The sequence below is a fragment of the Empidonax traillii genome, unplaced genomic scaffold (assembly GCF_003031625.1).
Source record: "Empidonax traillii isolate 1590-97213 ecotype Southwest subspecies unplaced genomic scaffold, ASM303162v1 scaffold196:size3368384, whole genome shotgun sequence".
In the NCBI taxonomy this organism is placed as follows: Eukaryota; Metazoa; Chordata; class Aves; order Passeriformes; family Tyrannidae; genus Empidonax; species Empidonax traillii.
Window position 1 is genome coordinate 438,180 of NW_020955389.1, and position 16,774 is coordinate 454,953.

Sequence of the window (16,774 nt, forward strand, 5' to 3'; positions counted from 1 at the left end):
GAACAATTGTTCTTCTCTTCTTCAACTTCCATCTTTTCCTCTAGTGCCTAATTTTTAGATCTTTCCTCTTTTATACCTATTTAATTAGAGGAAAAAAACCCAACCAAAACAGTAAAAAAACAGTAAACCAACCAAACAAAACCCTCACCATCAGCTCAGCCCATCAGCATTGCCTTTTTTCTGTCACCACTCAACACTAAGTCTGTAATTTACAGTGTACAGGCTGGTATCAATTTGTCAAGACTTTGTAAATCTGTGACCATTGTCACAGGTTTCAAGCAAGGAAGGACCATCATCCAACTAGAAAGTGCACGGCTCTGTCCTTTACGTGGATTTGTCTTGAAAGAAAAAAGGCCTCCGTATTTTTTTGTCAATTATCCCAAAGTGCAATACTTCATTATAGTATAAAAGACTGTCAAAGGTAGGGTACACTCTGTACTCAACAGAAACCTCTGTATTAATACTAAGGAGTGATAATGCATTGATAAAGGGAGAAACATTCTTAAGACACAGCATTTCAAATGCTTGTCTGTTTTTCTCTTTTTTATTAAAAGCAGATGACATAACAGTTTTAACTGTAATTGTTCTCCATGGATAGAAGGTGTGTGGGAACAGCCTGCTTGGATTTACCAAAGCAAATGGCACCTAACCAACCCGATTGCCTCCTGTGATGAAATGACTGGTTCTGTGGAGGAGGGGAAAATCATAACATCATATCCCTGACTTTAGTGTGGCCTGTGACACAGCCTCCCACAGTCTGCCACTCTACCCTTATATTCAAACCGAGAAGATAAGGTTTGGATAGGTGGAATACAAGGGGTAGATAACTGGTTGCATCACCACACTCAGAAGATTGTAATCAACAGCACAGCACCCTCCTGGCAGTCAGTCAGCATCTATATCCCTCAGGGGTGAACTCTTAAGGCCAATATTGTTTAGTGTCTTTATTAAAAGTCCCAGGTAATAACAAACTGGGGGACTGGTCAGTACACTGAAAGGCAGAGCTGCTATTCAGAGGAACCTTGACAAGCTACAGAAATAAACAGACAAGAATCTCTTTAAGTCCAATAAAGGCACATGCAAAACTCTGCATCTGAAATGGGTTAACTCCATTCACTAGGATCAGCAGGGGCCAACTGGCCTGAAAGTAGCTTTGCAGAAAAGGTTCCGTTTATTTTTTGCATCCATTTTACTTAAGTGACTATAAACGACTGCATTACAGGTGTTTGGAACTGATGAGCAGCTCCTGAAGCACATGGCAAAGGCAGGCACTATTAGTAAAAGGGCTTAACTCCTGTTCTCCTAAACTTGGCCATTTGAGAGAAAAGACACACAAGTCCCTACAGAGCAAGAAAAGGGTTTGGAAGAACAGATACGTACTTAGGGTTGTGTTGACAGTTTTTCTCCCCTTGTTCTGCTTTGCTTCTTCTATAGACTTTAAAGACGCTTTGCTCAGAGTCAATACCACCACCAGCAGTGACAGCTTCTTGAGGCAAAAGCTCTGGCTAATACACCAGTCATATCTGATCACAGAGAGTTACAGAAAAACAGGAGCTTAAAGAACAGCGAAAAATTCAGGACCAGTTTCTCCCCAGAGGGAAGGGTTTCTGGCCTCCAAATCAAAATGGGTGGACTGTATGAGAGCCTACAAAACGCTCAGATACTCTGCTCTCTCAAACACGGGCAAAAAATGCAGTCAGACAGTGCTTGAGAATTACACCCCATCAAAAATGTCAAGAGACTTTACTATGCCAGGAGCAGAAATCAACACACACAGGTTTATAGAGGTAAAACACAGGTTTAAGGAGGTAAAACCTCCTAGTTTTGTTTTTTTCTTGGTTTGGTTTGTTAGTTTCTTTTAATTGTCCATAGGAAGAACAAGAAATAAATTAAAAAACAATTGCCATGACTGAATAAACAAATTTTTCACAGTTGACAAGTTATGATACTATTCACATGACAGTGGCAACGCTGGTTACTGCAGAGCCCAGGTAAATAACGTAAGATCAACTACCTGATATAATCCATTTCTTAGCGATAAACAAATAACATACTTGGATTCAGCTGAAACAACATCATAAAAATTGAAGAAACTAATGACTATATATGCCCAATAGATACTTACGCCACTTTTATACAAGCACTGTGGAAGTAGTTCATTACAAAAATTTATTTTTGCACATTTTTCATGTACTCTGACATAATAATTGATACAGGAACCATACTGAAATTAAGTTCTCCACAATCCACAGTGAACAAATCATACAACCCAATAATCTCATGTTACCTTCCAACTGCAATAATTATTTATATACATGTACAGTCCTCCCTATCTTCCAAGTACTTGCAGAAAAGAAAGTAGCTTTGTAATAGATAAATGAGTTAAAAGACCTAGGACTTCATGAAAGTTCAAAAACTCATCTTTATCAGCATATAAAGGTCTACAGCTCAAAGCCCCACTGTAAATTATACTAAGTGTGATTTAAAGGAAAGGTTGATCACTTAAGTAGAATCTTCTTCAACACAAAAGCTCCTTTTCAAGGAGAGACACGTGACCTTTCCCAAGTAACATTCCCTGAAAAAAAAAATCTATAGAAAAAACAAGTCCTCTGATAAACTGTGCAAAATTAGAAGTAAACACAGTTAACAGAAGACACATAGCTCAAGGCAAACTTCTCCTTATATTATCAACACTGAATCAATTCCCAAGTCACAACGGTCTTTTTGTTTGTTTGCCATCCAACCCTCCCCTCCCAAATGAAGATACACATGCAAAACACACCAATCACATGCAGAAACCTTTTTTCTTTATAGGTAGATACACATATAAATACAAATACACATACAAATATTACACAAAAATACACATACTAATATTAAAACTAGGGCCCCCAGAGCCCTGAACTGGAGGACCATGACTGCAAGAATAATAAACTTCCACACAACCTTGAACCTGTGGGGGACTTTCCGCTTCAGCTGGATCCCATTAAGTCTATGGTGCCTGATGAGATTCATTCCAGGGTACTCAAGGGGCTGGCTGATGTCATCATGAGACCTCTCTCAATGATTCTTCAACTGTCTTGGGAATCTAGAAAGGTCTTAGTTGACTGGAAGCTGGCAAATGAAGCAGGCACTAATTTCTTATCTGCAGTGAGCAGCGACAGGACATGAGGGAATGGCATGAAGCTGTGTCAGGGGAGGGTTAGTTTAGATATTATGAAAAGGATGGTTGGGCACTGGAATAGGTTCTGCAGGGAAGTGGACAGAGCACTGAGCCTCACAGAGTTCAAGAAACATCTGGATGATACTCTCAGGCATGTGGTTTGATATTCTTGGGGTTGTCCTATGCAGGGCCAGGAGCTAGACTCAGTGGTTCCCTTCCAATTCAGAATATTTTGTGGTTCTATGAAATATATCAGGGTCCTTAACTATGGTGTGGTATGAAAAGGATTAAGTAGGAGGGCAAAAACTGGTTTGATCTCCTGTCCACAAGGCCAGGCTGCAGGGAGACTACAACTTGTCGAACTACACTATTGTTTTTCCCAAGGTTTTGCTCACAGACTGCCCACAGCAAATCCCATTACATTAATGTGCAAAATCTATGTTAATGCACTAGTTGGCTGGCAATTTTAAGTGCACAGACGTCACACACAGAAGACTGTATTTCCCTCAGCAACTGTTACTTAGTAACCCTCTGCACACAAATAGAATTTTACATCACTGCATATGTGTTGTGAAGGCTAAAATCCATGCCTCAATTCTATAGGCAAGCAGGAATTAAAGGAGTCATGCAGGCAACTGTAAAACAAACTTGCACTATGTTCAATTGCTTCTCTAGGCAGAGAACTGAACTGGAAAGAGAAAACCTGTGCATAAACAAGGAGCTTTATCCACTGCTATTCTCTTGCTGGTAATTTCATCATAAAAAATGAGCAGCTGTAACTTCAAAGAAGTTAGACCTCAGACAGATTTTTTTGGTGCTATTCATATGCTGTACAGTGGAGACTTCAGAGATAAGCAAAACAAACCTTGCAAAGCTCTTCACCTTCTCCCCTAGAGGTAGTATAATCCATTGACTACATAACTTCTGTGTAGAATTGGTACTGCCAGAGCCACAGTCAAAACAATACTAAAAAAAGCTGTGCAAAACAAATCCAGGACTGAAGAAAACAGGTGGACCGTGATAGATTTAAAAAAAAAAAAAAAATCTTAAAATAAATGCAGATTAGAATCCATCAAATCTAAATACAAAAACTTAAATAGCTTTATTGTATTAACATATATTTGCTCCTTCCCATATACAGGCTGTTTGGGAATTGACTGACAGTCTACCTTGAATAACTATCGGCATGGGACTCCATAATCATTTTAAACCAAGACACTGCCTTTTTAGCACAGAACAAAATAGGTAGCCTGCTGGAAATACCTAGACATCTTTTAAACTCAATTTCCTACATTGCCAATAATATCTTACCATTACTCTGTTTCATCCCATCCTTTGCCTCTAGCACTCCACAGTTTTATCTTGTAAAATTATTTATTGTTATAAAAGTGGATTATCTTAACACAAAAGCAACTGATTGAGTTACATATATTGCATTTCACCAACCAATATATTCATATGAAGGAGTTACACATCAACTATATTTGCAGTTATTAAACCAAGTGAATAAGCACACTGATAAGCAAATACACTTCATTTGCAATTCTATTAGCAAGTTTACGACCCCTACAGTCTAGCACACCTCCTTTAGCGCAGCATTCAAATAATCATTTCCTGTTTCTTCCTAACTATGAAAAATAGTTATCCTAAAGCAGGATTTTGAAAACTCTGGCAAACCAAAACACTCTTCCCCTCTAAATTCCTACCCTCAAATGTTGTCCTGTAATAGGTAACTCAACAGATACAAAAGTTCTCCTTGCAAAATCCCAGAGAATCAATGCTTCAAAATATGAGTTCCTACTTAAAGCTTGTTTTCCTGTCACAAACATACCTTAATATTACCAACATTGTAAAAAGTAGGATGTCCCAACTTAAAGCAGAAATCTTAAATCTAGTTAAGCATCAGGCATTTTTTTCTTTTAAGAAAACAACGTTCAGATAGGAGCAATTTCAAGGTTTGAAACTAACCACAATAAATCATGACCAAAAGTCCAGATGCTTATAGCTGTCCCTGAAGTCCTCATTTTCTTAAAGCCACAAGACCAAATTTGGCAGCACAGCAGCAGAATTGAGAACTGAGCAGGAGACTTAGCCAAGTCTTACTCAGTGATTGGGATAATTAACTGGCCGTCTGGCTCTCTGCAGGAAGAAGACAGCTCTGCACCTGCTTCACCAGCCCACGGTTTGCAGCCTAATTGGTTAAAGCAAGCCCATCAGGGCAAAAACCAGAACAGTTTGGCAACTGCTGAGACCAGAGCTCAGAAGCTGGGATCAAAACCAAGGGCCCCTGTTCCTACGCTATAAAACAAACTTGCACTATGTTCAATAGTTCAATATGAGCCATCTCCCTCGTGGGCTACATGTAAAACATTTTCAGAGGGACCTCTGTTCCTTACATATAGCACCAGGAGACAGACTCAGGAGTGATCCAAGACATGCAATTTAGTTCATACAAGGTCTATGTGTCAAGCCCTATAAGCTTTAAAAATGCCACAAACATTTTATTCTCCAATAATCAGGTGACTCAACAGCTGCAATACAGTGTTATTACAGTATTAACTGCATTACGCTCTGGCATTATAAACTCTGCAAAATCCCAGAGTAGAATTTGACACCTGAAAGATCTCAGCATTTGTTCTCAAGGGTACATATAGGACTTGTTCCACTGTTTGGTTGTGTAGTTGGAGTTAAAGGTCACTAGCCAGGATACCCATAGAGTCTGTTGAGAGGGGGTCAGAAACCAGAGCTCCCCATCTCACCTGAATACATCCATTGACAGGGACCTTTCGACCTCCTCCCACACAACCTCCATAAAAATTTCATTATTAGTTGGTTTTATCAATTCTTGTAAGACCTATATAGCATAGCATAATATAATAATAAGAATAAAATAATAAACAATAGACAAGATGCCAGTAAAAAGGATAAGGAAGCAACAGACAGAAGAAGTATTCTGAAAAAATTTCAGAATTAAGTCCCCTCTCACCCTGAAAGGACTGCAGGAAAGTAGAACACAAGACACTGAGGTCAAAACAAGAGGAAAAAGTGTCAGACTTTTTTTTACTAATTTTTTTTAATATTGAATTGTAGAATCAAAATATCAACATTAAAATTAATTGGTCAAGTAAATGAATCCAGAATTTTAAGGTTTAATGTTCAAATCCACATTGTCAGAACATGCTTCATTTAAGCCAATCTGAATGTAGTGGATTACAGTGGTTCAGGTCCATCACAAATAAAATATATAAGTTTTCTCCAAACACAGATTTGATTCTGAAAGAAACTGAAAATTATCACCACAGAAAAGGACCTCTTTCTATCAGCAAGTATAGTGCAGCACATGCCATGGTATTTCTTTCAGCAGAAAAAAAACAAGGTTTAGTCTTAATTATGTACAGCCTTGACCTAGAATCTCATGTGACTGAGCTTCAGAAGTAACATCAATTGTCCCAAACAGACTGAGTTTTCTGTGTAGCAGCGTACCGAAGACAAAACAGTTGTCACTTTAGGCAGTGGTTCTCACCTACTGCAAACTCTGAAGCCTCTCCTAGAACATAAAGATATATTTATCTATACTAGTAGTATATACTTGTTAAATATATTAAAGATATTTAATTTTAAATCAATAAGTAGGTATTGAAATATCTTTAATGTATTTTATGATACATAAACATTTCTCAGAGAGGCACTGACTTGAGATTCTGAGTCTCACATTCAGCAATCTTTCATCTGCCAAGTCGCAAAAAAACAGGATCGTCTGGAATTTCAGACATGAGTTTAAAAAAATAAAAAAATGTACTGATTATTCAGGCTTTATCACTGTGTACCATAAGGAAAGTTTTATCTACAGTAGAAAGCTCTGGCTCAGCGTTAAGAAAACATTTAACCTGTAGTTCACAGGGAACACCAGAATGGGTAGTCAGACTCCCCAGGGTGGAGGCTACTGATGTTGCCTTATGAAACTAATATAGAGAGCACTGTACTGTTGCAGAACATCCATGGATATAAGCAGAGTATCAATACTTGAATATTCCCTTTTGTTTATATATAAATATTTTTAAATATACACTTGTGATAATGGCCAGTCTTCGCGAACGAAGAACCGGGGAAGGTCTTTACACCTTCCAGCCTGCACATTGGATTTTTTAGGTGAGACACAGTGTGCGCGGAACTGAGCCCACCCTTTAATCCTGAGGTTCATCTGCCGGGGCCAAGCGAGCTTGGACGGTGGCAGCGAGGTCCTCAGGACGTAGATGGATTGCCTTACAGGGCTAACGAGCTCCATCTGCCCCGGGGGGGGCCCTGACCGGATATACACTTGTACTTTTTTTCTGTATGGACATGTCATACTTATACATATGTGTGCACAAAAGGAACAGAAGTGAGAGTTAAAGTTTTTGCACACAGTTGACAAATTTTAGCCACGTTTCCCTAAAAGAACTGCACAGCAATTCTCCCATTTTCTGCATAAAACAAATTTTTCAACAGGTACAAGGTACAAATGCAAAAATCCAACACAGCTTTATGACAAAGGAGTATGTAAGTGGCGATGACGGTTATAAAAATAACAGAAGACAGTTTTGATTTTTAGCTTTCAAATATTGACAATGGCACTACTGGATTGCCTTGTAAAGCAATGTACTGTGGTAGGCTCGGACAGCTGCAGAAAGTCATATGCCAACATGAAGAGAGAGAGCTGGCTTGAAGAGAAAACAATTTTTCTTGTGTATATGTGTTGTCAGAGAAATGAAGTGCAAATTTTCTGTTTTCTTCCATGGTGTTCACACCTTCCTGATCAGACTGCCTCTTAGCTGGCCATTAAGTACTATTAAGTACTTAATGGCCAGCGATTAAGTGCTATTTGTAATGCCTCAGAAAAATCAAAGCAATGTATTTTGACTTCATCAGAGGTGCTGGCAGAAAGTAGCATGCAGAAGCAAACTGGGCATAAGACACAGAGGGAAGATAAAGTAGAAGGAGCTAGATGTGCAAGTCAGTTATGACCACAAAACCAAAACAAAAAACCCCACATCACTCACACTTCAACATCATTGTCTTGAATTGTTTTGAATCAAAACACCTCCAGTATACTGGGATTTCCGTAAATCATCTGAAAACCTCAGCACCACCAAACAGTGAATCCATTCCTGAAGCCTTTACACAGAACAACTGAGAACCCCAAAATGGTGACTACTGTTTTGATAATAAGTGTCTTGTTTGAAGACAGATCTTAGGGGTGGTAGACTTGTTAAGATTTCTGGCTCTTGGGTTTTTTTCTATGTTTTTTGAGCTGCCTAGCAATCATGAGCAAGCTGAGTGCCCTCATGCCTTCCTAAATCAGCTTTCAGTTCTAGCTAAGTCCAGCCTCATCAGCCTGAACATTCACTGGTTGCTGCACTGAAAGATCAGATTATTCTTAAGAGTGAATCTTATCTCACCAATCAAGAATAAACTTATATTATTCTGCTTAAAAGTTTTTCAGTTTCCTTTTAAAAAAACCCCTTGTTTTCTGCAGCAAATGCTATCAAAGCATTTGCATCAGCTCAAAGCAAAGGGCCTGACAAAGTTAAATAAAAAGGAAAAACATTCTGTGGCATTTCAGCTCAAAGAGTAAAAATGAACTGTAGCCACAGACAAGTTACATTTACTCAATGTACAAATAGTTGCAGTTACTCAAGAAATTCAGCTTCTAAGTGCAAAAAGAAGCTGCCATCAGTGATACTTTGTCTGGGAAAACCCTGTATATTTTTCCTTATGATGTCCATAACACACTTGCTGAATTTACAAACAAGAGCAGGATTCAACTTGGCTTAACAATGTGGAACTCCTCTTTTCTCATGACAGAATATTTAGCATTAGATCTGAACAGAGATAGTGTTTTGACTTTGTACTGAAGCACAGTGTAAAACCACATTTTACAACTAGTTACACTGCTAGCTGCACAGTAATTATACTGTCAGAAATACAACTGTGTGAAACTGAGAGCTAAAATAAAGCATGGCTCCAGCACTCTTCCTCGCAGATGCTGCCCAAGAGCATCAAATACAACAGGATTAGCATTAGAAGAAAAAGATGAGAACAAACTTTAAAATGCACTTTTAATGGGGTTTAATACTTGTGCTAGAGGGCAGGTTTGTCTTACACTGGAGATTCCATTGTGGTTTGGCACTGGGTACCCACAGGTAAAGCTTGGCAATTCCTAGGAGAATACATTTTGCTGAAAGTGATTTTACATCCATAACTGCATTCTAAGGTAATACATTGCTGCAGAAGTGTTTTTAGGCTCTTCTCAAATATAACTAAGGTCCAAGCAATAAATGCGAATTTTCAGTTCACCCAATTTCAGAGCAGGTGATACATGTCCTGGTTGACAGCAAGTTGAATATATATTCAAGTTAGCAGTGTCCTGGCAGCCAGGAAAACCAACCATGTCCTGGAGGGCATCAGGCAAAGCATGTCCTGCTCTGCTCTGCACTGGGGCAGCCTCACCTCGAATACTGTGTGCAGTTTTGGGTGCCACAATGTAGGAAAGATAATAAGCTCTTAGAGAGCGTCCAAAGGAGGGCAATGAAAATGGTGAAGGGCTTTGAGGGGAAGCTGTATGAGGAGCAGCTGAGGTCACTTGGTCTGTTCAGCCTGGAGAAAAGGAGACTGAGGGGAGATCTCATTGCTGTTACAACTTCCTCATGAGAGGAAGAGGAAGGGCAAGCACTGATCTCTTCCCTGTGGTGACCGGTGACAGGACCTGAGGGAATGGCCTGACATGTCAGGGGAGGTTTATCTTGGATATTAGAAAAAGTTTCTTCACCCAGAGGGTGGTTGGGCACTGCAACAGACTCTGCAGGGAAGTGGTCACAGCACCAAGCCTCAGAGAGTTCAAGGAGCGTTTGGATGATACTCTCAGGCACATGGTGTGACTCTTGGGGATGGGTCTTGTGCAGGGCTAAGGGCTGGACTTGATGATCCTTGTGGGTTCCTTCCCACTCAGCATATTCTGTCATTCTGTGAACATACTGTCTCATGTTGATCTGTGACTACCATAACAGTAAAAGCACAAATGGTTATGTGAGGAAGGAAGATACTGCTCCCTTTCAGGATCTCCATGTCACTTACTGCTTCCTCAAGATTAAAAATATGAACAACTTTGCCTTCATTTCTCTGGTGTGAAGATGCTAACGCACTGAACAACATGTTCTCCAGCTGAAGTATGGGCTGACTCATTAGAAAAGTCATCTCAGTAAGTAGAACAGTTCACAGAGAGTTCGCGAAGAATTCCCAGTGCATTATACTCCTGTTCTTCCAGAAATGTAATTGCTAATTTAAGTGGCACTGGCATTAAGCTCCTTCGAGAGGACATTTATCTAGTTCTGTATCAAAACTAACAAGGAGGGAACTATAGGAAACTACCTCAACAACAACATGGTACAGAACCTTAAAAAAGCACAGAGTGCACTGCCCTCTTCTAGAAAGTTCTGTAGGCTGAGGGTGGGAAAACAAAGCCTAAGACCCTACCTCTTCCCCAGCCAAAACCACAGTGACTGTGCCTCTTCCTTTTACACCCATGCAAGCTCAACCAGCTCAAGACCTGAATCAAGAAACACTAGTACTTAGCCGCTGTGTGCTCAACAGGAAGACTCTCTCAACTTACTTTATGAAACCATTGCTTACATATTTACTTATATTTTCACTGAAACACTTGCTGAAATCAAAATATGATCTTGTCATATTTTAGATGTCAGAAAGATCAAATATTATGACTGTAACTGACCGTACTAAATTCATCACCCAAAGAATTTAATGAACAGTCAAGTATTGAAACACATCACTTGGATTTAGACGCATGAATTGTTCCTTTTAACTTTGTAGTAGAGTTATTCGCCTAGTGAAACATTAACGCAGACTTTCAATACCAAACTGCAAGATGGTCTTAGGGTTAATTTTTGAGGACAGATGTCATAGCTGCTTCACGCTTGGCATTCTCAGAGGTTTCAAACCGTACAGTCATTTCTGTATCACTGTGATATCATCTCATTAGCTGAAGTACATTAGTGTCTGAAGGCTCCTCTCAAGGTCTCCAAGCATTATTAATACAGAATGACACTGCATCAGTCCCAACAAACAATCCTGACAAAGAAATTAAATAGACAGAGAGAGCACATGAGGACTTACTCAAGGCCGAAGCTATGTCGATGGTAGAAACTGAAGAAAAACAGACACCTATCAGATTCAACTGGTAATGCTTAACCTGACTGCCCAGAACTTCCCTTCACATCCTTGAACAAGATTTGCCTCTTCCAAAAGCAGCAATTCCTTGTACCAGGCTCCAGCTTAACCAGACACTGGTTGGTCACAAGAATTTCTTCAGTGTGTATGTAACCTTTAAAACTGGCTGGTGAAAATGCTCATCAAATCTGTCACAGAAAACACTGTCAACCTTTTGAAGTTTTTCTCTCTTTTTCTTTTGCCTTCAGAAAGATGCTGGCTGAGAGGGAGTGTTTTAATCAAAACCATCAAATTCCAAAGAATACACCACAGAAGAACCCATGCTTTTTATTGCTTTACAGAAAAAGGTAAAATTGAGAAAACACACAATTATACTAGAGAATAAAAAGAGTTTGCTAGGGGGAAAAAAGTGAAAAGGCTGCATGACTGATTTGTGTATGGTAATAAGACTATAGAACTGTAATAAAATCAAAAGCCACATTTGTTAGTTTTTTCCTTTCTTGATAATTTATGATGCATACCAAGAGGAAGCACCTGGTAAAAACCACACATGGCTCAGGTCTGTAAGTGGTCTCAACCATGAGGTAGGGCATCAGGGTGAAAACCTTTTTGCTTGCAGATCATTGAGCATATATGAAATGATCAAAACAACTACCATCACATGCCAGCCATCTTCAGAATTTCAATTCCCTTTTACAGGGGAGAGACAGAAAAGTTTCTGTCACTGTTATGAGGACCACTAGTGCAGTCTTAGAGTGCAAATTTCTGAACATTAGCAAGACAATTGGAAAAAATGAGGAAAGAAAATAGAATCTCCCCAAAAGCAGTGTAGAAACCATCTGATTTATTGATACATGCTCACTGTAGCAATTTAGCTGGAACTAGTGATGCTGAGTTCTCCTTAAACACTGAGGACCAGTCAGTTTATTAAGATTATCGAATCAACTACTACAAAACATATTATAGAACCTAGGTACATAATATAGTGCAATTAAAGGAAAGATTTTTCAGAAGTTTACTACCTAGCAAGACCCAGTCATTATTAACAGATTATTTTTAGTTCATAAAAAACATTAAATATTAGACTGAATGCCTTATCACCACTATGTCTATTTTCAGTTTTGGCCTGTAGTTCCATTTCCCAAGGTTTTTCAGAGCTAGGTATCAGGGGATTTAGTTCCTTGGTGCCTATTTACAGCACACCTTAAGTAAATCAAAGATGTGAGCTGGCTAGAGGACCCAGTATTTCCAATAATCTAATATGTTCCAGGCCTTTATTAGTTTCTTGAGCAATCCCTTGACATGGCAGGGCCATGGGTTTTGAACTTTCTTTATAGGCCACAAGCTTTCTTTCAGGCTTGCCACAGTACTACGTGATGATGGAAACCAGGCTCCTGGGACTAGATGCATTCCACATGATAGTGGAATAAATGGGACAATGCTGGAAACCTTCCTTCCAAACCCCTCTTCCCAAACAATCAGTGAAGGGCCAGTTTTGACAGGTGCCAAGGTTCAAAGATTTTGGGATGGCAATAATGTGCTGTGCAGAATTCTCTGACAGAGACAGTCAAAATGAGGAGCGGCAGGGAACTGGGCTGTTGTAACACAGGCAGCTTTAGTCATTACAGAAGAGATTGTGCCACTTTGCAGCTTAATGGTGCCAAATTAACTAAGATCAACTACAGCTCTGAACAAAAACCAATAAAACTTCACTGTCTACTTTGTCTACTCCTCTACATTTAGCTCCCTGAGAACTTAAAGAAACTCAGGGCATGAAGGATAGCCCTTTTTCTTTCTGTTGTTCTTAAATATATTTATGTAAAGTTTAAACCCAAGTATAAACGCTAAGAACAAAGTAAACAAATATTTACACATTTGTTAGTGCATTAAGCAGATGCAAAGTCTAGAACCTTTCAAAGGAAAAAGAAAAGATAAATTACAGGTTCATTGAGTAGCTTTTTGTATCTTACAAAACTCTAAAAGATGCAGATCCATCAAACACAAGAGAAAGCAATTTAAGAGAAATGAGATGGTGTATGTTATTGCTTTGAGTAAAACATAAGGGTTTTGTAAACACTTTTCCACATTATTTAGGTCAAATAGACCATTTTTTTTTAAAGCATTCCTTTAATTTCACAGTATCCCATTATTTATTAAATAATAGCTGTGGCTTGGCATATTTATAAATCAAGAGGAGAATAATATTTTGAAAGAAGAGTCACAGCATGGGAAGCCATTTTACTGCCTTCTGCAAATTTCCTAATTTGAAAGCATCTTGATATCATCTTAGATATTTGATGAAATAATTGCTTTTCCGAAATTTATTTCAAATAGCCACTAAAGTGAAGCTAGATGTCAACTAAAAAAAATCCTGAACCAACTCCATAGTAGTGCCTGTATTACAGGACATTTACTGAACAACCAAGAATTATGATAGCTGCAGCTGGCAACAGTTTCTCTAATGTCACTACACATAAAATAGCTCTGTGGAGAAATGGTCTATCATTTCAGGAACCAGTACCGTGTTTGTAAATTTTACATCAAAAGTTCAAAGATGCTGCCTTAAATTATGTTGTTTGGTACTAAGGGTTTGAGAAAGGAAGTATAGTAAACAGCCTGAAGTGTGAAAGTAATGAAGTTTAGAAAGACTCTTGAGGAGAAGTTTACCTCTTTCATTGCAGTTCTATTGCTATGAGTGAGGAGAGGCAGTACAGCGTTTCTGCTGTAGTCTCTGTAAGCCTCAGCAATCGTCTCTCATACCATACTAGAAGACTGGTGGGGAAACAGTTCTAATTTACAGCTATATTGAACAACAACAAAAAAGCAACTTCAACTTAAAAAAAGAAAAACGAAAGGGAAAGAAAAAGTCTGACATGTGGTTAATACTACCAGTAAGAAAAACTTTACTGCTGCCTGTAAGAGCTGAATCGAGATTGAGCACCTATAGGGAATATATAGTAGCACCTTAACCATCTATTTCCTGACTTTAAATCTGTGGCCTTGAAATTTCTTGTGACATGAGATTACTATGCATAAAGGGAGACTTTGATCAAGCACTGCTAATTTGAAAGTTTAGGGGTTTGGGGTTCTGATTTTTGTCCCTCTAGAAGGATGAGTGAGGAACAGAACATATTACTACAGTTATAAGTTCCCCCTTCAAAAAACAATTTTGGTAAATGAATATTATTTTGATTGCAGAATCAAGTACTCTCCATGAACTAATAGGAAAAAAGAAGGAATTTTAAAGAATTGCAGCAAACCAGTTCCTTGTGGACCTGTCCTATGCACCAAGTGCAAGACTCAAGGCCACCTGACTCTTGCTCACCACCACAGTCCTTGCACCTACTTCATAGGCTGCTACAATTTCAAGAATCTTTAGCTTTTCGAAGCCCTGTGTGCCCAAAAACTTACCCACCTGCCACTAGATTCGTCAAACGCATGTGATCCCACAGCATGAGAGAAGAAACAGTGTGTTTTTCTAACTAAATTTTGTCCTCAAGTACCAAAGCAGGGCATATGTAGCGCACTACAGCCTATCAAGCTGTGTAATCTTACCATATCACACCTGCAGGATCTCACAGTCAGAATTGATCAAAATACTGGGCTAAATACATCTGTTTGGTACATTTCACTTTGCTGCACAACAGTTTTCTAAAGGGCAAGTCTACGAGACCAGTCACCACAGAATAACAACTTTGGGACTCCTACTACTGTTTGTAATAAAACCGAAACTTTGGGCCACAAAACCATTTTACAAAATACTGCACCAACACAGAACAAAACCATATGTACATATGTAGCCAGCTGTCCTCTCTTTCTACTGTTTTGTCCCTATTCCTTCCAGTGTGCTTATGTATTTTCCTAAAGGAGACGGCAAAGAACTAATAACTGTACAAATTCTAGTTTTTATACCTTCTAGGGATAGCTGCTTATCTGCCACAGCAATGCAAAATACCCACATTCCTCCAGAAAAAGCCCAGAACTATCTGTTTACATCATCTGTCCAATGCAAAGGGCAATAACTTTATACAGTGTGGGCTTAGACTGTAAACTGTTATTTTTGGGTGAGGATGGGTGGAGGGAAGATAGCAACAGCTAGCAACAAGCAGCATTTATATATATATATATATATATATATATATATATATATATATATATGGGAAGATGTCCTGTTTTAGGTTATGTGTGAAATCTCTTCTGGTACAACATAGAAAAATAAATAAACAAGATATTATCACAAGGCAAACAGAATACCACATTATTTGCAGAAAACACAACAGTGTCAGCAAAAGCTTAGAAAGCAAATATGAACTTTTAATGAACATTTTGACAGTTCTCATATTTCTTGGGAGGGTGGGGAGAGATTTTTAAAGCTGCATCTCCTCAGACTGACAATCTTTTCTTTTAGAATCCTCTTATTTTAAGTGTTTCTACATGCTTTCTTTTTTTCTTATGGATAAAGCCAGTGACTGCTGAAATGGAAAACTGTCAATACACAGAAAATAACTTGCCTCACTGACTCTAAAAATTCTACAATATCTTGCTTCTAAGAATCACTTCATTCATTTCCACCATGACTGAGGAGCTTATTATCAGCTGTGGATCTGACATGGGAAAACATCACATCTCTCATTAAATCCAGCACTGGAAAACCCGATTTGGCCACATCTCATAGGATTTCATCTTTTCATAGGATTTCATCATCTCACAGGATCTCATCATCTTTCAAAAAAGGTGTTCATTTTATAGTGTCAACTACAAAACAGTAATGGTAACAGCGATCCAGTTAACAACTACTGTCCTAAAAAACCCATATTTCATAACATATATATTTCTCAAATAGCCTCATCTCTACATTTTCTCCACCTACCTTGGTTGACTTGTCAGCACTATGTTCTCGTTTTCCTACATGGTTCCCCATGCTGGATCACCAGAACTTCAAATTCTGGAAAGATAAAAACAAAACAGCATTTTTGAAATCAATATATTTGCACAGAAATACAAATCAAGTTTTTATCTGACATAAAACAAAGAAATTGTTCTCATACGATAAGCGTTTTTTACAGTCAGATCTGTGAAAGATCCTAAGGAAAAAAAAAATATACTTGTCTGGTCTATTTTGCAAATAAAGCAATACCAGAAAGCTTTCCTTCATCTTCTGAAAAAAAAAAAAAAAAAGTTCATTTTGAGACTTGTATATAAAAAGACTAGACCTGTTTTTTGATATTATGTTTATAACAATAAAACAATGCAATATGTATCAAATCTGAAAATACCAACTTCCATAAAAGATCAAGTAAGTTCACATTTACCATTATATAAACAGCAATTACTGAAAAAAGCACCACACTAAACTGCCAACAATTTGCTGTGGAGGTTAGAACGTGT

The 16,774-nt window shown here is 38.4% G+C and overlaps 1 protein-coding gene across 1 annotated transcript in view; it reads right to left on the reverse strand.

Moving 5' to 3' along the window:
* Positions 1-16,334, reverse strand: part of MBP (myelin basic protein) — a 90,431-nt gene extending 74,097 nt beyond the window's left edge. Inside the window, exon 1 of the mRNA XM_027886833.1 lies at positions 16,257-16,334. Within this exon, the coding sequence (XP_027742634.1) occupies positions 16,257-16,307 (51 nt within the window). The 5' untranslated portion in view covers positions 16,308-16,334. The remainder of the gene's footprint in view (positions 1-16,256) is intronic.
* Between the last annotated feature and the right edge of the window lie 440 nt (positions 16,335-16,774).